The 23,247-nt window shown below is 38.4% G+C and overlaps 1 protein-coding gene across 12 annotated transcripts in view; it reads left to right on the top strand.

Annotated features, from left to right (window-relative positions):
• Positions 1-23,247, top strand: part of SECISBP2 (SECIS binding protein 2) — a 31,359-nt gene that overhangs the window by 4,297 nt on the left and 3,815 nt on the right. Inside the window, exons 2-16 of one of the 12 annotated variants that reach the window (XM_030511626.1) lie at positions 887-1,140; positions 1,671-1,800; positions 2,220-2,437; positions 3,497-3,584; positions 6,912-7,057; positions 7,629-7,787; positions 10,655-10,756; positions 12,570-12,689; positions 13,882-14,014; positions 16,534-16,703; positions 18,254-18,392; positions 19,427-19,556; positions 21,298-21,518; positions 22,258-22,412; positions 22,987-23,188. In XM_030511626.1, the coding sequence (XP_030367486.1) occupies positions 958-1,140; positions 1,671-1,800; positions 2,220-2,437; positions 3,497-3,584; positions 6,912-7,057; positions 7,629-7,787; positions 10,655-10,756; positions 12,570-12,689; positions 13,882-14,014; positions 16,534-16,703; positions 18,254-18,392; positions 19,427-19,556; positions 21,298-21,518; positions 22,258-22,412; positions 22,987-23,188 (2,296 nt within the window). In that variant the 5' untranslated portion in view covers positions 887-957. Of the gene's footprint in view, positions 1-817; positions 1,141-1,670; positions 1,801-2,219; positions 2,438-3,078; positions 3,186-3,496; positions 3,585-6,911; positions 7,058-7,628; positions 7,788-10,654; positions 10,757-12,569; positions 12,690-13,881; positions 14,015-16,533; positions 16,704-18,253; positions 18,393-19,426; positions 19,557-21,297; positions 21,519-22,257; positions 22,413-22,986; positions 23,189-23,247 lie in introns of those variants that run through there. The other 11 variants (XM_030511627.1, XM_030511622.1, XM_030511624.1 and 8 more) reach the window with 11 other exon arrangements.

Here is a 23,247-nt window from a genome sequence, read left to right as displayed (position 1 = left end):
TGTGGCTGATTAGTGATGAGATCGCATCTGTCACTGAAGGATTTCCAAGAGCTGCTACAGGTGGAAAATAGTCCATAAGAAAGTATGAACTTGTGGTGGTATGGTGAGGGAAGAAAGGTTCATGTTAGAAATATTCTCTTTCAATCAAAAGTAAAACAGCTGCTCAGTAAACAACATCTGTCGTTTTTTGTGTGTGCCTGTTTGGGGATAAATTTCCTGAAACTTGGATAATATTTTCAAACAAAAGTGTAGACAAACTCCTTGAAATACAAAAATAAGGGAAAAAACCCAAATGTATTATTAACTCATTTCCCTCTGTGGTTTGACATCGTGTCTCTTGGATTTGAAAGGCTGCTGTTGTTTCCAACAGGCTCAAGTAATCTGTTCATTCAGTCACATCCCTCAGGTGGACTTTACACCCTAGGCAGAGACGTGGTAACTTCACTGTGGTCAAGCCTGTGTAGAGGAAGTTGTAAGATTAGGTCCTAAGCGTGCATTACTAGACATAACATACAAAGGCTAGAGACCTAAGATCAGTACTTTTCTTGCTGAGAGAAAACTTAAACAGTGACACTGTCCGGGAAGATAATTAGCTCAGCATTAGCATAGGTGATATAATATGAAGAAACTTAGTTTAGCTACTGGGAGGAGTTCTGTGGTCTTTGTAGGAGCTTGGGGTGAGCTGTGTACAATTTGACAGTCTTTTTGTCGTTGCTCCCTGTTTTGCTTAGGGTTTTTTGTTTGGGGTTTTTTTGTTTGTTTGGTGGTTGGTTTTTTTTATTTGGTTTGGGTTTTGGGGGGTTTTTTGCCTTTTTTTTTTTTGTGAGCTTGAAGAGAACTGATAGGTCTTTGCAGCTTTGCATTAATTTGGTCACATCTCCTAAAGTTTTAACAGTTTAGCTTTGGAGGCCAGGAAATGCCCTGTCCTACCACCCAAGAAAACAGTGTTGCTGCAAGATGTACTTTGAATTCAGCCCAGCATCCTGTGATCAGAAAGAGTTAAGCCACTCATCTAGGTTGATACAGTACACTTTGCAGAGATGCAAGCAAAGCGGTTGTTCCTTGCCTGAGGTGCTGATTCCTGAGCCAGCTCTGCCAAACTTCCTTGTGAGAATCACAAGGCTTTCAGGACTTCACAGTGTAGGTGAATGTGTTTCATTTACTGGGATTAAGTAGGTGTATCTTTTCTAATTACTTCATCTGCGCTGAGTGTTTTGGATTTTGTGACATCAGTCCTGCCTAGTTTTTCGTTTAATAGGTAGCTTAGTCGAAAGATTTGAATGCTTTTAAGATTTTTGCCCTGTTCCAGAAGAAACTGTTTTAGAAAATCAGTCTGGATGATTTAAGACCAAACAGTTGTAAACTAGTGGAAATGCTGAGATCTTAAAAACAGTTGTCTAGATACATAAGGAGTAATCAATCCCTCTTGCTTGGGCTATAATATGTGCTAAAAATGGCACAGTTAACAAGATAGAATTAAATAACAAATCTCTAACTGGCTCTTCCTGGTTTTATTGGTTAGTTGTGGTTATGGTATACTAACTGTTTATGTTGTATTAACTTGGTGGTCAAGCTCCACATGCAGAGATAGTTAACTGTAACTCAAGGCAAACTTGATGACTTTACAAAGTTCAAATAAAATCAACTAAATATGTCACAAATACTTGCAGCAGAGGAGATCAAAAGAGAGTGAGAAAAAAATAGACAAGAAAAGGCACGATGGAGATGACTCTTCTGTCAGAATTGTGAACAGGACTTCGTACCAGACCTCTGCATGCAGCAGAGATTCCGTGAAGCCAGGTACAAATGTGTTGTTTAGTTAGAAATACATCAAAGAGATGTGAAATGGTTGACTGTGCTGTAGCCTCCAGTTTGTGACCGTATTTCTAAATCTAGAATAATTAAGGAGCAGGATTTCTTTCCTGTGTGACTTCCTGACAAGGGACAGTGACTTACACCTTTTTGCTGATTGAACAAATTCATGTAAACTGATATGAAAAATTTCCTAAGCAAGCATCTGAATTTACAGTTGCTTGTTGAGTTGGTGGTGTGTATACCTGTTGGTTATAGTTGTTAGGTTGTCTTTTTTTAATATGAGCTGTGTGTAGCTATAGTTCTTGTGATGGTTACTGTAGTTATATCAACTAGTGTGCTGTACAACATACCTAGAAATGATCACAAGCAAGTTTAATTTTTTAGACTTTACATGTTTTATTCAGACAGGTTCAGTAACACTACAAACAAGAAGCCAACTCAGACTCCAAAAACAGAGTCTCTTCCTGTACCTGCATTTGAAACTAGCATCCTGGATTTCCACAAGTCACAGAGTTTGGGAAGCAGTGAGAATGTACAGCATAGAAGTGGACGCATATGTTCAGCGGGAAGTAATATTACGTGCCTTAGTCAACCACAGATGTCTTTTTGGTTGAACACACAGGTTAGCTGTTGCTTTCATGTTGCATAACTCATAAAAATAACTCGCCTAAAGTTCAAGCATATCTGAATGCAAGTATTTTGCATTCAGTATGGTAGTTTAAGTACCTTGCAAGCAAGGAAGTTCAGAGTTAGAGATTTTACAGTTCTTTTTGTAGGTGCTATCAGTGCTTGCTGTCTCCTTTTTCTCTTTCTCAGTATCCTTCCCTTGTCTGTGCTGCCAGTAGATAGGGGAAAGCCAAGTACTGTTAAAATTTAGATCGCTACTTCTGTGGTGTAGACTTCTAGCATGCTTATATGGAGCATACATGTTCCTGAGGTTTCTTATCAGCTTCTTGTTTTCTCTCTCACCTGGAAATAAATAGGTAAGGAGTCACTTATCCAATAGTTTTAACAAATCGGAAAAAAAAAAAATGTAATTGCTTTGTGCAAAAAGATAAAAATAAGAAACAGAACTCCAGAAGGAAGAAAAGAAAAAAAAATGTAAGCATTTAATTTTATTCTTTTTGATTTCCTTGATTCTCTATTTGTTAGTAAATACAATACTGACACATTCAGCAGTATGTCGCATACACTGAATCAGAGTTTTCAACAGTGATTAAAGATGAATAATTTTGAAAGATCCAAACACCATATTATTTCCAGTGCCTTGGGTGGAAAACTACCTGTGATGGAAAAAAGACCTTGCTGCTGTCACTTGTGTTTACTTTTACATTGCTACTTTGAGTTTGATGATGGACTTTGTTTTTAAGGTATTTGGAACATTAAAACTTTTTTTGTTAGTTCTTAGAATAATTGTTTGGGTGCTTTTGTAAAATGTAAGAAGTGATCATCTTGCTTGTACAGAATTGGAGAGGCATTTGGTTATGTTTTATAATGCTGTAGGGTTGAAATGATGCGTCCACTGAGAAAAGCAACAAAAAAAGCCAGGCTACAGAATTCCCTACACCTTTATCTGCACGTGTTGAGGATTTTTTAATTTGGGGGGGCAGATTATATTTAGCTTGGTTTAGGTCGGTGATTTTAATACTGCTTTTATGATACCTGTCTGTCTATTTTACAGGAAGATACCTCTGCAGAATGCAAAGCTTCAACAAAAACTTCAGATGAAACAGTAGCCACCTTAATTCCCTCTTCATTTGATGGTACAGGTAAGCGCTCCAAACACAAATTATTTGCCTGTATTTTAACTGCTTGCTTTTCATCAATTTGAAAAACTAAAATGTTCTGAGGAGCTGTTGATGTTTAACATAAAAAAGGAATTAAACAGCAAACTCATTACAGAAGAAAAAAAAACCTGAATGAATGAAGCTGTTTCAGTTTCTTTCAAGTGTGATGACCACTTATTGCTCATTCTTGCTTACAGATTTCATCAGCAGATTAAAATGGATTACAGAATCATAGAATCGTTTAAGTTGGAACAGACATTTAAGATCATCAAGTCCAACCCTTAATCTATTACTGCCAAGTCCACCACTAAACCGTGTTCCTAAGTGCCACTTCTATACATCTTTCAAATACATCCAGGGACAGGGACTCAACCACTTCCCTTGGCATCCTGTTCCAGTGCTTCGCAGTCCTTTTGGTGAAAAATTATTCCTATTACCCAGTCTAAGCCTCCACTGCAGTGGCTTGAGGCCATTTCCTCTTGTCCTATTGCTTGTTACTTGGGAGAAGAGACCAACACCCACCACGCGACAACCTTCTTTCACGTAGTCATAGAGAGTGAGAAGGTCCCCCTTCAGCCTCCTTTTCTCCAGATTAAACAACCCCGGTTCCCTCAGCTGCTTCTCATAGGACCCTTCTCCAGCTTTGTTACCTTTCTCTGGACCTGCTCCAGCACCTCAATGTTTGTGTTATAGTGAGGGGCCCTGAACGGAACGCAGTATTGGAGGTGCAGCCTCACCAGTGCCGAGTACAGGGGGATGATCGCTGCCCTGGCCCTGCTGGCTACGCTATTTCTGATACGAGCCAGGATGCCATTGGCCTTTTCAGCTACCTGGGCACAAGCTGGCTCATGTTCAGCCGCTGTCTACCAACACTCCCAGGTCCTTTTCCACCAGGCAGCTTTCCAACGACTCTTCCCCAACCCTGTACCGTTGCTTGGGGTTGTTGTGACCCAGATGCAGGAGCCAGCACTGGGTCTTGTTGAACTTTATACCATTGGCCTTTGCCCATCAATCCAGCCTGTCCAGATTCTTCTGTAGAGTCTTCCTGTCCTCAAGCAGATCAATACTGCTGTTTAACTTGTGTCATCTGCAAACTTACTAAGAGTGCACTCAATTCTCTTGTCCACATCATCGGTAAAGATATTAACAGGACTGGCCCCAGTACTGAGCCTTTCTCTGTTGTGTCATTGTTGCTCAAGGGCAAGTGTTGCTGTAGGTGTCTCCATGTTGCTTAAGAGGAGATAAAGTAATGCGTATTGATTATTGAAGTCTGTTGAATCACAGAGTCATTGAGGTTGGAAGGGACCTCTGGACATCATCTAGTCCGACCCCCCTGCCAAAATATTTTTTTTCCCCCGAGAATAAATGAGAGGTAAATAGTTGATTAGTCTTGATAAGCAGATTTGTTTTAAATAGCTAGCAGTCTGGAGTCTAGTATTTACCCCAAAATTTTTCTGTGGCATATGTTATTTCTGTCAAGTTTCTTAAACAAAAAAGCATAGGTGTGGAGAAACATGATGCTGAAATGCCCCCTTTTTATTTACCTGTTGTCTGGGTGTGGGAATGCAGAACTTTTTTTTGTTGGTTGTTGTTGGGTTTATTTTAATAAACTGCCACAGATTAAGAGGTGGCTAGTTTCTAGTAAATATTTAAATTTAATTTAAGTCCTTAAATCCAGAATTGTGTGGGAAAAGGTTCTGTTCAGTAGGACTCGTGTCTTGGAGGCATCACATGCATTATGCATTGAATTGTCTTAAGTGCCTCAGTAGATTTCTGTGTGTACGCAGACATGCACCAGTCTGGACGGTTCAGTCCTTATCTTCCCACTGACCTTCAGTAAGGATTCAGAAAGGACAAGTTAATCTGCCAAAGTGCTTTGAAGGGCCCTCTAAAGATAAAGTTATTCCAGAAACATTAAAGTAATCTGAGGAAAAAATAATGTTTTTCCTCAAACACTATCCTCAGTTCCTGTCCCCCGTAATAAAGTAGAAGTTTGTGGTGGGTTGACCTTGGCTGGCAGCCAGACGCTCACCCAGCTGCTCTCTTCCTTAGCAGGACAGGAGAAGAAAATCAGAGAAAAAAGCTTGTGGTCCAAGATAAGGACAGGGAGATTGCTCACCAGTCACTCATCACAGGCAAAGCAGACTTGACAAAGATTTATGGGTTGCCAATTAAAAATAGGGTCAGATGGTGACAAAACAAACCCAAAACTAAAACCACTTTATTACCACCCTCTTTTCTTCCCAGGCTTATCTTCACACCTTCATTGCTGACTCTTCTACCTCCTCCTTGCCCTGAGTGGCACAGTGGGATGGGAGTTGTGGTCAGTTTATAACAGCTTCTCTTAGCAGAGAGAGCATCAGCTCCTTCCTCCGCAGGAGCACAGCCGATCTCACCATGGTCTTCTCCATGGGCTGCAGGACCATCTCCTCCCCCTCCTTCTTTACTAACCTTGCTGTCTGCATGATGGTTTTTCTCACACTTTTTGTTATCCCTCCTCTCACAACTCCTTTTTTTTACCCTTTTGTAAATATGTTATCACAGAGCTGCTGCCAGCATTGCTGGTTGGCTCAGCCATGTCTGGCACTGAGTCTGTTTTGGAGCTAGCTGGGGCTGGCAGTGTCCATTGTTTCACAGAGGCCACCCCTGCAGCATCCCCCTACTACCAAGACCTTGCCACATAAACCCATTACACAATTCAGTTCTTCAATGAAAGGTTTTTCTCATTCTTAAAGAAAAATTTAGATTTTGTTCTGTATTTGCTATGTGATAGGAATATTTACAAAATTAATTGTGAGTTCTTTGGAAACATTGATACCTCTGAGTGGTGGTGGGTGATGTTCTTGTACACTGAGGCACATTAGGAAGTCTTCCACCTAATATGTATGTCTGTAAAACTGTGAAGTTTTTAGAAAGTAGAAATTACTGATGTGGCCTTATACGTGAAAGCTGCATGAGTGAGATAAATATTAAAGGAATTTTGTGTATAAATATAGCAGAAGTTCATTATTTTTAAGAAAAATAACTTAGAAAATGAACATGGAATTATTTGTATGTAATTAGTGTGATTTCCAATTACAGTTTGATTGGGCTAAATATATGTATATATAGTGCTGGACAATATATGGGGTGGTTACAGTTCTAGAAAGCTTTCTGGAGAAATGAAATGTGTGAGTGTCTTATTTCAGGCCTTCCTCGGAAGGAATATGGTACTCTGCTGTATTTGCTAGTTCTTGATTAACTCTTGATCCTTTTTCTTTTGCATGTTTGAGAAATATTTTTGAGACATCTTTGTATTTTTCTTAATGGCATTTCCTGAAACACCTGCAGATGGCTCTGCTCAGCCACACGTGTCTTGGGCCATGGTACTTTCACAGCCCCCAAAGAAAATTGTGTCATCACCAGTACCTGAAGGTCTTTCCAGAGGCAAAGGCAAGCAGGATAGTGAAGTGAAGGTACCTGGGAATTGTCTGCTCTAAACTAATTTCTGTCACTGTGTGATTGTGTCTCTTGATGTGAGACATTGCCATTTTTTTCCTAGGCTCTGTACAGTGTCCACCTCTAATGTAGCTTTTTAAGAAGTAATGCAAAGCTACCTTGTCCTTATTAGCATTTTTCTTCTCTTGTAGAGGAAAAGAATAACAAGATGTCAAAAAGACAGTGCTACTCCAGCAACACGAACTTTCAGCTTTTAGGCTGGACTTTTTTCAGATTCCTTTCCCTCAGAATGAGACATGAAACATGTAACTCTTGCCTTATTTGGGTGGATATTTCCTATTGAAGTCTCAGTAGTCCCAATATAGTTTGATAACTGTGCAGTGTGCTTCAAATGAAGATTTCTTTTTTTTTTTTTTTACTAGCTCTGAATTTCTAAGAGATCTTGAATTTTCTTGTTTGCTTAATGTCCTAGCCTGGATTGATTAAGATACCCTTTAGTTGTGTAAGTGTGGTCATTTGCATTTATTTTGGTAGGTGGTATTGAAATAAATCAATTTCTAATGATCATACCTCATGACTTTTTCACAGCAGTCAGAAACAAAAAACGACGCTAGTGAAACTGAGCCTGAAGAAGGGTCAGAGAAGAAGAAAAAGAAGAAGAAAAAGAAGAAAAAAACGAAGTCACCCACTGATATGGAGAAACCTCAAAATGAATCTACTACAATACAGGAACCACCAAGGATTGAGGTACAGTGAAGAGATGATTGTTGTTGTTTTTTTAAGTTATGTAAGTGTGTTAGAAGACCAAGTGATTACACAGCTTTGTACAAATTTAAGTTCAAATACATTTGTAGAGGATATTGGTTCAGGTCCATTTCAGTTGAGATGATTGTCAGAAGTTGCTGGTTAGGAATAGTTAAGCCTTTTGACTTGTCACATGTTCAGTGAGCACAGAGGAGTACAAAAGAGTCTTAGGAGTAAATGTGGAGTGATGCATCTGAGAATCTAGATGTTAACAGGTTACAGTAAAAGTCCAGTTTCCTAAATTAAAAACATTCTGGAGTAACTGTTGCAGAAAGCAAAGTGCACAAGGGATGGAGAATATACTGGGTACCATAGTGTGCCACAGTCTTAAAGAATGTGGTACTGGTATTACAGTTCTACCCATATCACATTTGGAAGCAATTTCTATGTAACACAGTTGTCATTGCTTCCATTCCTGATTGTTAATTCATTTTTTTTTTCAAATTAATATAGCTGTAATATGCATATTAATATTTTGATACTTTTGTGTAGAAGTGGTTTGAAGGCTTTAGACTCTCCCACATTAGAGAATTGTGTGGTCCATGGTTTAACAGTGCTTCATTGAAAGCCCAGTATTGTACAGCACTATGTACATGTGTTGATCTATAAGTTTGATCTAGTGTTACGTAATGTTCAGGCTGTGAAATAAAAGCATAAAGAAGCCTTCCTAGGTGTCTTCAGTTCTGTATATTGAACATGGAGCAGAATTATTGCTACACATTCTTTTGATGATGCCATTCACCTCGAACAGCACAAGAAATGACTGTTACAGATGTCTTTGTTAGACAACTACAAGTAGAATCAAAGATCTGCAGGTTCTTTCCCTCATGAGAACATCCCTATTTTTACTATATGCTGCCGTACAGTGTCTGACCTGTAAATGACTTACCATTTGAACATAAAGGGAATAGCAATATTCACGGAAAATAGTAATGGGGCTATTGAAGACAAAAATGGTAAACAATGGTATAGAATCATGGAACAGAACATATGCATTGCACTGAAATGTGTGATGTAGATGCAGCATCTGTTGTGGCAGCAGGGGACAGCTTTCACACCCTCCTGGTTTGCTTGGAATGTTCGTGTGCTCATTAGTGTGAAAAATGGGTGAGACACTTAACAGCATGAAAGGATCATACACACAGAACTTACAGCCATCCAGGATGTTTAAGAAAGTTCTGCAATGTGCAGCAGCTCACTGGGGCAATATATTGGATTGCTTGTTAGTTTTATAAAACTCACTTATGTATAGACACCGTTAAGGAGCATAAATTGATGCACGTGCTGAAACGTAATCCTGTTTTTCTATACACAGTGATAGGCCCTGAGCTAGGTATTTCCCCTGGAAAAAATAAAGCTGCTATTGATACTGAGGTGGGCGCTGGCAGTACCTGTCAAACATGCAATCAGTGGTGGAAATTATTAGGAAAACAGAAAAGAAAATGGATTATGACAGTACATAAATTCAGAATGTGTCCAGTTTAAATATAGTGTGGATTTTGTTTTCTTATGTATCCCCAACTCCTTAAAAAGATACACATACTTGAACTAAAATAGACAAAAGGCTCCAAAAATAATCAAAGGTATGAAGCAATTTTTGTGGGAGGCAAAACTGAATAAACTAGGACTTCTCAGTCTGTAAAATAGATGACTAAGTGATAATCAGAAGTGGTAAGGAAATAAAAAAGAAAATATTCGATCTTTGTCCTCATTTTATTTGATGTCCTCTGGTTCTTACAGGTGATGAGTTAAGAGCAAATACAGGGAGATGTAACATCATGCTATAAGCACTAGAGTTTAATTATTCATTCTGCTACAAGTCATTGCAAATACCAGAAATTTATTCAAATTTAAGAAGTGTTTGGACAGACTGAAATAAAAATTTCTTCTAGTGAGGGCTGTATAAATGTGAAGGTACTAGCTCTAGTTCAAGATATCCCAAAGCAAAGAGTGTGTTAATGAAAAACTTTTCCTTCTCTTGCAGTCATCTTTTGGCATACTCCCAAGCTTCTTTAAAAATAGTTCATTGAGTGAAGTGTGTCTGTCCTTATGCTAGAGCTTTGTAGCTTGGGCTGCTTAAATGAAGTCTTTTAGGCTGCAAAATAAATGCTGGTGTGTTCAGTAGCATTGTATCACAGTTAAAAAAGCCTCTCAGAAAGTGGGAGGAGAAGCAATGGAATGAAAACCAAGCTGGTGGATCAGCTTCATTATGATTGAGATAGTGGATATAAGATGACCAGTGTAGAGCAAGCTCCAGCCTGTCTGTTCTTAGTAAATACAGAGTCTGGATAATGTATCCTCTGCTAATAAAATTTACTGTTATATCTAAGCCTACATAATCACTTGAGCGATCTGTTTATTTCCATACTGTAGTCAAGAGTTGCTACCCTTTTGCCTGCCCTTTTTGTTCTTCGCTACTCACACGTTTAAGGCAGAATTGCACAGCTGGAGACGGTACTGGAAGAAGAGGAAAATTGTTTGGAAGGCTGTTAAATGATCTGAAGAACACTTTTAGGAGCCATTTACCTCTAATTATATGTATCAGCTGACAGCAATAACAACTTGCTGTTGGAACTTTCTCTTGTAAGCTCTAAAAGCCCTGAATTAGCCACTGCATAGATGACTTAACCATTGTAGTCTGATTATAATTGCTGACACTGTACTTGGCTTCTGAGTTTTTGTACACAGAAACAAATTATGCTGGGTGTTTTTGATAAGCAGGGAGAAAATAGTTTGCACGTAGGAAAAACAGGTTTGAGAATATGGACTTAATAGTTGTTATAAAATCATCTTCTGATTTACTTGTGTAGGATGCTGAGGAGTTTCCTGATCTGGCAGCTGCCTCTGATAGAAGAAACAGACTAGGATCTCAGAAATCATCATTTACTCCTGCTGTCAGAAAGCAGTCTGAAGTAAGTAACTTCATGACATCATGTGAATGTTAAGAAAATAAGCAGTAAAAACCTACAAGTTTTGAATGAGACTAAGGATGGAATTCTTTTGACTGAATGTAGGTGTTTATGACATGGGGCTCTGCCCATGGCAATTCCCTTAGGTACTCTGTGGACAGTGAAGAGCTAATCACTGTGTTCAGTAGTTCATATCATACCAAAGGAGATACTTTTTTGGTCTCTGAACTGCTGCCAATTCCAGTATAGACACCTCTGTTATGTACACTTGAAGTTAGTTGAGATGAATTGTGTTTATGTGGGTTTTCTTCCTGTAGGTAGTGTTCTAGTTTACTTTTACATTTCATAAAAATAATACTAAGGCACTTTGAATTTCTACTTTTGCTGTTGGTTCATATAATCAAATTACAAGGGCACCTGAACAGTGTTAACACTTTGTTCTCAAGCTGTGCAAGGGTAAGAGTTTGAATCTAACATCAATTATAAAGCCAAGATTTTTTTTTTATTTTTATTTTTTACTGTGAGTGAGATAAATCCCAAAGCTTAATTTGGGAATTCGTTCAGTATGGGAGTGGATCCCAATCACAAGATTAGAAATGTTTAGAAATATTGTTCTTGCGAAGCAAATAACATAAATAATAAAGGTAAAATTCCAGGTTTCTGTTTCTTTGAAACTAATTTTGCTGCTAGAAATGTTTGTCCTTGGTTTTGTTTCATTATGAATATTAGTGGTTAAAAAAACCCAAAAACCAAAAAACCAAAACCCAGCCAACACCACAAAGAAAGAAACTCTTTGTTTTCTTTGTTCGAAGCAGTAAACTGCATTGACAGGGAGGAACGAGCAGCAAAAACCAGATTGCTGCTCAAACCAGTTTTCTTGTAAAATTCTATATAGACTTGCACCTTAGATGATAGAAACCTTTTAGCTTTGTAAATGTAAGTGGGATATAAGCTTTTAGAAAGTTGTAAAGATGTGATCAGTAAGCCACTCATACTCTTCTGTAACAGATATTTGAAGATGAAACTGCCTTACTGTTTGTTTTTTTTCTTCCAAATCTGAAAAAAAGAAAAAAATCATGAGTACGTAGCATGATGGCCCGTAGATGATCGCATTTTAGAAGGCCACAGTAAGGACATCCCAGAGCCTTCTCTTCTCCAGGTTGAAGAGCCCCAACTCTCTCGGCCTTTTATGATAGGAGAGCTGTTCCATTCAACTGTTCCATCTCTGACCATTTTTGTGCTCCTCCTCTGGACCTGCTCTAAGATGTCCATGTCTTTCTTGTGCTGGGGACCCCAGAACTGCAGACAGGCCTCCAGCTGCGGACACATAAGAGCAGAGTAGAGAGTTAGAATCACCTCCCTGGAGTTGCTGGCCACATTTCTTTTTATGCAGCCCAGGATGCAGTTGGCTTTCTGGACTGCAAGCATACACTGCCGGCTCATGTACAGTTTATCATCCACCAGTACCTCCAAGTCCTTCTCTGCAGGGCTGCTCTCACTCCCTTCAACCCCTACTCTGTACTGATGCTGGGGATTGCCCCAGTCCAGGTCTAGAACCTTGTACTTGGCCTTGTTGAACTTCATGAGCTTCACACAGGCCCAGTCCTCAAGCCTGCGAAGGTCACTCTGGATGACATTGCTTTCCTGAAGTGTATCAGCTGTGCTACTAAGCTTAGTGTCATTCACAAACTTGCTGAGGGTACACTCAATGCTACTGTATATGTTCTGTTTGAATTTAGTATCACCTCATTTTACCCTTTTCCATGTGTCTAAATAGTTTCTCTTCCTTGTCACCTTTTGTCTCTGAATTTCAAAGATCCATCTAACAGAAGAGCCTTGGGATAGTTGGTCTCCCACACTGGATGGTACTCTCAAGGTGGATGGACTGTCAGGGAAGCAAGCTTCATCTTCTATATTAGAAAGAAAGAAAATGCAGGTAATTGAAGTCATGTTTGAAAATAAATTTTCAAATGACAAAAGTTCAAAATGACAAAGGAAATTAGCGTATTTAAACATAAGACTAAGTCCAAGCTCATCTGCAATTATATTCATACATTGTCATTCATACTTTGAGATAAGTGACAAGATCCTCTTGATTAGAAGCACTCAGTAACTGCTAGCTTTCAGTTTGTGATACAGTGTTTAGGGAAAAAAACTACATTTTCATTAATGTCTACTACTAATGTAGTTCCAGATATCAGGAATTTTTCTTTCACCTGTCTTATTTGAGCATGGCATAAATCCGCTCCAAAATGATTGTCTTAAGGAGTTGGGAAACTTTTAGAAGTCATTCTGGTAGATCAAGACAAGGAGGCAAGGAGATCCGTTTAGTTTGGGGCAAGGAGGAGAAATACAGAGCACCAATGAGGTCAGTAAGTAGTTCCATGTTGGTGAGTAGGTTCTACCATAAATCTGATGCAAGATGAGATCTTAGGTTCAGAAGGCGGAGGTCACAGTTCTTAACCTTGTTGTAACAGAAGCTATAATGAATTGATCTTCAGGGTAAGACTTCTCAAAGTACAGAATCTGAGAGTCATTTGCTTAGTATGTTCTGCCCTCATAGTTTGCCTTTTCATAGCCTATTCATTTGTAATCTTTTTATATTCTGAATCATTAAATGTGGTGCCAAGTGTGGGACATCACTTTTGCCTTCTCTTCAAAGCAGACAGAAAGATTACTGCTTGTAAGGAAGGATGTGTCATAAAGATGATGACACCTCTTTTTAATAAGGTATTGAAAGTAATGATATATATGAACTGCAGTCATGTACCATGGAAGATTCACAGAGTGTTTTTTCTGTACTTTTAATTTTCAATTCTGGTAAGCCTTTTCTTTTTCAAAGATAGGTGGCGGTCTGACCAAAGTGGGAGCCTGACATAAAGTGCCTCCTTTATTAAAGACTTTTATGCTTTATTCAAGTAGCTATTCAAGTTATTTGAGCTGTTTCAGATTTTTTTATTTATTTTTCACATTAAAGTTGATGTGTATTTAAATATCAAAGTACTTTCATTGTATCAAGTTAAAAATCAAAAGTATCAAGGATGAAGATCTTAAGAGTTGTATTACATACCTTACAAAATAACATTCTGAAATGGAGAGCATTACTAATTGGTTCTGAACTTGTTCAGGAAACATCCAGGAGCAGTGGAAAGAAGAGTCAAATTCCTGTGCAGTTGGATTTGGGTGGCATGCTGGCAGCCTTGGAGCAGAAGCAGCAAACAGAGAAGTCAAAACAGTCTTCTAAACCTGTGGTGTTTTCAGGTACTGGTTACGGTGAAATTTTCTTCCTTTCAATTTGAGTTTGCTTTAAGTATTCAGAAGTTAAATGTAGCCGTATTTCTGATCTGTAATGATGTCTGAATATGCAGGCAGGAGCACAGTTCACTGTTCAAAGAAAATGAAGGGTCTTTAAAAAGATATTTTTAAAGCATGGCAATTTGAATTGTTTGGAGGAAGACTTGGGGGAAGAAAATCTTCAGGACAATGACTTGTAAAAAAGAATACCTTACACAAATGTGACAGGTGATTGAAATTTGGCTTTGACAAAAATGCTAATGTTTGTGGAAGATTTTGCTTTTTTTCTTAAAAACAGGTGTGTTACTGTTGTGATCTGAACCTGCAGGAAGGGACTAAGCAGTAACAAAGGCTTTCTTATGCTCCTCTGAAGTCCTAGAGCTCTAACTTATGTCAAAAAGCTCCTTTGCAAACAGGGAGCTTATATGAGTCAGCCCCAGCCGGAGGATGAGTTCTGCCATGCCTGATAATTATGGAATAATTGTTGTCAACAAAATGCTAGGTTTTGGTGACGGAGAGACTCTCAGACCATGCGGATGCAAAGCCATGAAGCAGAAACAAATGGCTCAGTGACCTTATTGTAGGTCAAAATTTAGTGTTGACTGTGTTAGTGCAGTATATTTTGCAAAAAGAAACAGTGTTTGCTAAAATTTAGTGATAAATTTTCTCTCCTTATTTGAGTAAAGAATTTTTTAAACAATTATTTCACAAAGAGAACTAATCATGAGATAATTCATCTCACAGTGTTTAATATGATACCTGAACTTTTAATAAAAAGCTCAAAATACCAAGCATCAATGAGATTTTCCTTCAGTAACTGAGAGAAATTGTAAGATGCTTTTAAAAATACTTTTTCTGCAATTGATTTTTTTCTTTTGAGTCAAGCAAACTCAGTGCTGCAGAGGTGCTAATAACCAGTTTTATTTCTATAAAATTATACAGTACATGGGTTGGCGAGACAGTGGAGCAGAAAGTTATGGTTCGCGGTACCCATTTTCTAAGAGTAAATTGCCTGTATCTAAATCTGGTGCAGGAGAGAAATTGATGTGTCATGTTCATGTGCTGGAAGGGTAAAGCAGATGTTACCTCAGCTTTGCACTTACTTTGAACAGTCAGTGCACCCATTAAATTGGTGTGTACACAAAATTTAACTTTAGTTTGAGAAGTGGCGCTGTGCTGACCTCTGGAACCAGAAGAGAAGCACAGTGAACAAGAAGGGCAAGGAGTGTGCAGACAAAATTATTCTATTCCACTTACCAGATTTACTTAATCTGGTAAATAATGTATGGAGGGGACAGCATAGTAATGTAGTAATTATTTGGATTTAAATTATGCTTTGGAAATGCATCAATAGTGCAAAATGACACAAACTCTTAAAGCCATCGAGTTCAGGAACATGAGAACTCTGAATTTGAAACGAATGAGGTGATGTACACAGTGAAGGAAATACCATGTGTCCGCAAGATGTATACTTACATACTGCTTCAAATCCAGCTTCAGTTCTTGCACCCACCTATGCTAACATACTGCTCATGTTCTTGGCAGTGTTCTCAATTTGCCTTTGTTACAGAGCCACAAAAGAAAAGCTGCAGTGTAGCAGTTTTATGAAGTAAACTGTGTGTGCTAATAGTGCTGTACGGGATGTTGGAGGAGCAGCATATAAATACCTTGAAAGCAGTAAATGAAGGGGGCTTAAGACAAGCTGCCAGAAGCCTTGAGTGGTTTTTGGGGGAGAGAGGTTGCCTGAGGCACAAAGGTGCCAGGCTCATTCCACTGATACTTACCTCATCCTCGTAATTGACTTTCTGATGTAACCTGGTTTATGTTGCAGGTAACTGAAGTTTGACAAAGTGCTCTCACAGGATACAGCAATTTCTACTGATAGCAGTTGAAAAGGGAGAATAGTTTTTAGGGTGTCAGGTCATGATGTGGAAGGTCCAGGTTCAGTGACTTCGCCAGTCGTTTAATGCTTCTGTGTTCTAAATCCTCTGAAAAATGCATGTAAAGTGGACATCTCCTGAGACCTGTGCTACTTAAGCAAAAGAGACTTAGCTGTAGCTTTGAGTTACACATTACCCATCTGCAAATGAACTTCATCCAACTTCATTAAGGTGTAACAAATGGTAGGAGTAAGTGTTACAGATTATTTTCAGATTTATTTAAGTCTGTAATACTGCAGCCTAGTATTTATTTTAATGCAATGCAGAATCTGTGGAGGATGGCATTGTCATGAAACATGGAGATTTCTGAAAGTTTACCAAGCCAGTTTGGCATGATGTTGAAGGTAGCTTAGAGTGCACTGTTTTGCCAAATTCTGCTTTGGAGAGTTAATGACAGAGGATTGCCTATAAATATTATTAATAACAACACAACAAAAATTTAATATGTGTATGCTGGTCCTAATCCAGTCATTAAACTTGCATTGGATCCTGGTTTAGGTATTTGTTATTGTTCTCTGATGCAGACTTTCGTTTTTTGTATCTCAGTTGGTGGTGCTATACCATTGCTTTCTAAAGAACCTACTACAGTCACAAAAAGTCACCGATCAAACCAAGGAAAGATGCCTCATAACCCTTTGGATTCCAGCGCGCCTTTGGTAAAGAAAGGGAAACAGAGAGAAGTCCCTAAGGCAAAAAGACCGACACCTCTTAAAAAGGTGCTCATATTTTTACCTTAAATAGTACAACATAGGCTAATGTAAATTCAGTATTAATCTGTGAATCTGTTAAACCTTCTGGAGTGGAGATCTGCATCTCAGCATCTGCTTGTCTAAATTCTTTCCTTGGTTTAAAAAAGGGGAGGGAAGGCAGGGGAGAAGAGCAGGGTCTTGCTAAGTAGCATGTACAAATTCTCCCAAAATATATTTTGTCACTTAAATCACTTGATAGTTGAAGAAGTGCCACTACAGAAGTGTGAACACATTGTTGGTACTGGGGGGCATCCAAAGAAGCCTTATTTGGTTTGGACAAGCTATGCTGATTTGCAGGACTAGGGAGAAAGGATCAAAGATAGAATTAAATATTTCTGTGCTCTTCCAAGCCAGAACTTCAGCTGGTTCTGTAGCAATTAGTGTTAGATCCACCTGGAGATTTCTCTTGTATCTCCCCTCTTTGCCCACTCACATCGCTTCTTGTCATGTCTTCTATACAGAGGATTTTGAGATAACACTCCATTGCAGGGCTGCTTTTTGATCTAGAACAATTCTTACAGAGCTAGTGAAGGTAATGGTCAGTCTGTGCTGCTGAATGGAATTTGGGAACTGCACAATATAAACAACATATAACACGTAACAAAACTGTAGGGGGTGATACTAGTTACTGTGTCTTCTGGCTGTTCTATCTTCATGTAATCTCTTTTCCAAAGTAGATTTGAGAAGACGAGGATTACTTTTTCTGTGTAATATCCATGTTCTGACTACTGAAGGATGCTTATTTTGTTCTTTGTTCATCTTTGCAAATGCGAATGGAGAAATTTACTTTTGCAATTAGGTTCTGTGGTGTAATTACAAATTTTGGGTAGACTGGCTGAGCTAGTGGTCATACATACAATAACTGCTTCTTAGCAGCTGTAAGAGCAGAGAAGGAAGACGAGTTTCAGGGCACTGATTATTGCTTTCGCCTACAGCAACGTGTCTGGATCCAGCATATGTCCTACTTTCCTTTCTTCTGGGTACCATACAGCTTAGCTATCCATGGTAATTTCTTCTCTTTTTCTTCAACCAGCGAATTCACAGACAGCAATCTGTTAGTCTGACTCAAGGGAAATAAAGTGAAATAAATAACAGGGAAATAAAGGGGAAGAGAAGTTGTGCATGTATACATGCATGTATGTGTTTGAGTGTTTGGTCGAATTGCCACAAGTTGACAGTCTGAAGAAGAATGATAAAGAGGGAGACTTGCACCTGCTTCTCTGCATTGAAGCAATTCATTGCTCTAACTTTAGTTCTGCCTTTCATCCCTAGTAATTATTTTCTCCACCCAGACACTGATAATCAAGGAGAAAATACTTTTCTGTGTAGATTAAGGGAATATATTTCCTTCTTTCTATGTGCAAATTAAAAAAACTCCAAATGTTGTAAACTTTGACTAATAGTGCCAGACCTCTTTATGAATGATTTGTATGTAACAGGTGGTGAGAGAAACTGCTGTATCTGTGTGACATTGAATTGATTTGGGTTTTACATACATATATGTATTTATATTTTAGATTATTCTGAAAGAAAGAGAACAACGAAAACAGCAACACCTGTTAGAACAGACAGCAGTCCCAAAAGCTGAAGATAATATTTGTAAGTCTGCAGAAAATATGACAGAAGATGAAACGCTTCCACTGGATGGTCAAGCAGGTATCTTTCAAGAGCAAGCTATAATACAGTATGTAGATGGAGATTTGATAGTCAGCAAACTTAGTACTTTGAAAAATGCATACTAGATCTGTTTAGAAAGAGGTACAATAATAAAGTGAAGTTCAACAAGATCCATGAAGTTCACAAGGCCAAGTTGAGGGTCCTGCACCTGGGCTGGGGCGATCTGAGTGGAAACTAGATTGAGAGCAGCCCTGAGAAGGACTTGGGGGTGTTGATTGACGAGAAGCTCTGCATGACCCGACAGCGTGCGCTTCCTGCCCATAAAGCCAACTATGTGCTGGGCTGCATCAAGAGGAGCAGGTTAAGGGAGTTGATTCTCCCTTTCTACTCTGCTCCAGTGGGACCCCACCTGCAGTACTGTGTCCAGCTCTGGGGCTCCCAACACAAGAGGGATGTGGACCTGTTGGAGCAAGTCCAGAGGATGCAACAAAGGTGGTCAGAGGGCTGGAGCATCTCTCCTATGAAGAGAGGCTGAGAGAGTTGGGCTTGTTCAGCCTGGAGAAGAGAAGGCTCTGGGAGACCTTGTAACAGTCTTTCCATGCCTAAAGGGGGCCTACAATAAATCTGGAGAGGGACTTTTTACAAGGACCTGTAGTGACAGGACAAGAGGGAATGGTTTTAAGCTGAAAGAGGGTAGATTTAGATTAGATATTAGGAAGAAATTCTTCACTGTGAGGGTGGTGAGGTGCTGGCACAGGTTTCCCAGAAAAGCTGTGGCTGCCCCATCCCTGGCAGTGTTCAAGGCCAGGTTGGACGGGGCTTGGAGCAACCTGGTCTAGTAGAAGATGTCCCTGCCCATGGCAGGGGGTTGGAACTAGATGATCTTTAAGGTCCCTTCCAACCAAAACCATTCTGTGATAAAAACCAGAAAAAAAAAATGTATGACCTGTTTCCCTACTACTACAGAGTGTTGTAATACTGAAGTAATGATACTTTAAGATATAGTTGACAAGTTTGTCTTTTCGCAATGCTTTTTGCATTTTTTCATTGAAATATCTTTCTTTACACAATAGCTGTTCCTGTAACACAAGTTACTGAAGGGTTTCTAGAGAACACAGGGATCAAGGAATCAACAAAAGCTTCTATGACCTCAAAGCAGCCAGCCTCCAATCTTCCAAAAATCCACAGCAGGAATTTCAGAGAGTAAGTACTGATTGTATTGATGTTTTTCCATAGTATCACTGATACGGCATTTTTGAAACAAGATACTATTTTGTGTAACACTAATCGGAGTTGAAACTGAAGGTTCTAATTTTTCTTTTTGTTTTCTTTCTCTCCACCACACCCCCCAGTTTTTCTCTATGCTGACACACACACAGAAGCGATATGCAGAGAAATAGTCTGTGCATTTCTGTAATTCTCACTTCAAAATACATGTTCCTTGAAGGAAAAAAAAAGAGACGAGAAATTGATTAGAGGCTAAGGAAGGAAAAGGAGGTGCTGTTAAAGTACCTTATTTCAAATAAATGGAGTACCAGGTTATTATTTAAGAAAACGAGTAGTACACTTATTTTTAGTGGGTACTTCGGCTTTCTGCTACTTGACTAAATGACAAAAATGTAAGGAATGTGATTAGCCAGATGACATTTGCATACTGTGGCTAGGCAGAGAAGTAAAGGGACGATTTATGGGTTATTATGCACAAACGCTTTCAGTTTTGTTTAAACAGATGTGTATCCATGTTTCCTTATAAAAGAAGAAATAGCCATTACTATATGTGGTGAGGTCAGAGATCCAATCATGACAGTTTAAAACAATTACTTTATGTTAAGCAGTTTTTTAACTTTTAGTTTTCCTCCCATAAATGCATCACTGGCCTTTTTGCAGCTTATGTTACAGTAACAGTTAATATTGATACAGCCATTATTTATCTTCCTGATGCCATGTGTTAGTTCTAATTTAACTTCTAATTGCATTTAAAATTACTTAATCTGTGTCCATGCAACACTGTTTTACTAAAAGCACAGTTTGAGTTTGTACAGTGTAACTCAGTTCTGCCTATTATAGGATGTAGAGCATTCAGCAAAGCTTAGAATGTTTTGTCTTTAGATTAGATTTCAGTGGTTTGATAGATTTGTCTTTGAGACTCAGTGAAACAAATCTGGAAATAGTAAATAAAAAGTTAAATAAAGTTTTGAGATAATTGCATCTCTTAAGATCCAGGACAGATTTTGTGGTCTCGTCCCATAATCTTACGTGAATTTGCCACTTGGCATCTTTCTGTTGACGCTACAGTTGAGATGTCTTCAGGTTTTCTCTTTGAGATCCTTCTTTACTGAACGATTCTTTGTGTAAAAGATTTCCCAGGGAATATGGAAGGATTGAGTACATCCATTTTTATCCTTTCCCTATGAACACCACAAGGCTATAGTCTGATAAGTAAAATAGGATGACAGGCAAAAAAAAATATGACGCTGGGGGGAAGGAATTTGATCCAGATTTCCATCTTTGCTGTAAATAGCTTTGCATTAATATAAATAAATTAAAATTCTATACTTTAGTTGCTGTACTTTGATTGATATAGGTCGAAGTAAATATCCTCAGAAAAATGCTTCAATAGAAAAACATACGTACATATATATTTATTCATTATTAATATATATATATGCTTGTCGTACAAATGTGTATGTATTTTTAGTATAGTTTGATAGGGGAGCCAGATACTGCAAGTAGCAAAACTCTCTGGAAGTTCTTAGCCACTGAAAAAAGTTGTACCTAAATTTTTGTTTTCATGTATGTAACAAGTGTGTTTGGTGAGGAAATAGAACAAAAGACAAAGACATAGAATAGAAGGTAAACTTTATATTTTGCATACTTATTACATATTTGTGGTACATATTTGTAATTTTAGGAGGTTTAACATTTAATTGATTCTTTCTTCCAGTTATTGCAGTCAGGTTCTTAGTAAAGAAGTTGACAGTTGTGTGACAGATCTCTTAAAAGAACTGGTTCGTTTCCAAGATCGCTTGTATCAGAAAGATCCAGTAAAGGCCAAGATAAAACGCAGGCTTGTTATGGGTCTCAGAGAAGTTTTGAAACACCTGAAGCTGAAAAAACTGAAGTGTGTCATCATCTCTCCTAACTGTGAAAAGATTCAGTCAAAGGGTAAATATGGTTGTTTAATAAAAGAAATGTAAAAAAGCAGACTCTGTATACTGGCAGCAATATTATTTTTGGAGGAACTTATTTGAGTAGCTTTTGAAATAAGTCATATAAAGATGCCTTTCTTACTCAGATTGTTTACTGCTGTGCAGCTGAAGAATGAGCTGAATCAAGACTATCTGGGGTGGTGGAAGTTGCCGGAAACCAGGTTCTGGTTATTGATTTGCAGTGCAGCCGCACAAAAGATTGTACTGTACAGCTGAGAAGAGACAAAGGTTACTGATGCCAGCTGTGCTACCACAAGAAGTGCTGCTGTGTCAGTCTCTTTCAAGACGCAGATTGATAATAAGTTGTCAGTAATAGTTTGTGTAAAATCTATGGTAATTATTGTCATTACATTCTGTTAACTCTTAGATAATTTCTTAGCAACCAGGTCTTCTCTTTTACAAAAATGTTCAATTAGATTAAACTGCACATAGAACAAAATACAGAACACAGGTAGTCTACTAATTAAGAATTAAATACTGCTAATTAAGAATTAAAAAAAAAAAAAGTCAAATTCTCCTTTAAAATTCAGATCCAATGCTGTTATCCATGTATTTTTTTCCTATAAAATCTTTTAATTTCAAAATGCCCCATAATCTTGGGGTATTTTTTTTGCTCTTTTAACAGTACTCTCCTTTATTTATAATTAGCTTGAATATTGTCATTCTTTCTTTGCTAATTTTATTGTCTGCTCCAGGTGGGTTGGATGAGACTCTACACAACATTATTGACTGTGCCTGTGAACAGAATATCCCTTTTGTTTTTGCCCTTAATCGCAAGGCCTTGGGCCGATGTCTGAACAAAGCAGTGCCTGTGAGTGTGGTGGGAATTTTTAGCTATGATGGGGCTCAGGTAAGCTGAAATATGTAGGTTCATGGTTTTGTTTAGCTTTACTTTTTACCTGCAGAGGGGGGACAAATAGAATCATAGAATAGTAAGGGTTGGAAAGGACCTTAAGATCATCTAGTTCTAACCCCCTGCCATGGGCAGGGACATCCACCCAGCCTGTAGCTGTGCCTGGGATTGCCCTGAATACTGTGACTTTAAGGCTTTGGTTGGTTGTTTTGATATTGCACACTTTATCCCAGTTGGGGTAGAAGCCAGTGGCTTATACGAAAAATTGATTTTAGAAGTACAGCCACTCAGCACTGTTCAAAAAAGTAGTGTGGCCATCTCTTCCTGACAGCCTCTCCTCCATCTAGATGTCTTTCTACACGTTTGTCGTTTTTTTGTTTTATTTTCAAGAGAATGGGTGTTTTTGTAAATGCTTATAAATGGTTTTTTGTATCTTTATATGTACTTGGCTGCTTTACTTTTATATACAAACATATATATGTTCTGCGTAAGGAGTATTCATTACAGATTTTCATGGAAATGATAAAACTTACTATATGATTTAAGCTCTAGTAATTTTATATTTTCATAGGACCATTTTCATAGAATGGTACAACTGACAACAGAGGCCAGGAAGGCCTACAAAGATATGATAGCAGCTTTAGAGGAAGAAGCTGAAGGAGGACCAAGAGAAACCCAACCCAGCATCTTAACCACTGAATATGAAAAAAATGGCTTATCAGAAACTGGCAAAACATCTTCCAAGGACTCTGATGAGGATGTACCAAATTACAGTGAGTATTTACTGACTTGGGTTTGGTTCAGTTCTCATTTGAAGTGCTCTTCAATTTTA

The sequence above is a fragment of the Strigops habroptila genome, chromosome Z, assembly GCF_004027225.2.
Source record: "Strigops habroptila isolate Jane chromosome Z, bStrHab1.2.pri, whole genome shotgun sequence".
NCBI classification, from domain to species: domain Eukaryota; kingdom Metazoa; phylum Chordata; class Aves; order Psittaciformes; family Psittacidae; genus Strigops; species Strigops habroptila.
Note: the sequence above shows the minus strand (reverse complement) of the source record. Positions and strands in the feature narration are given on the sequence as shown.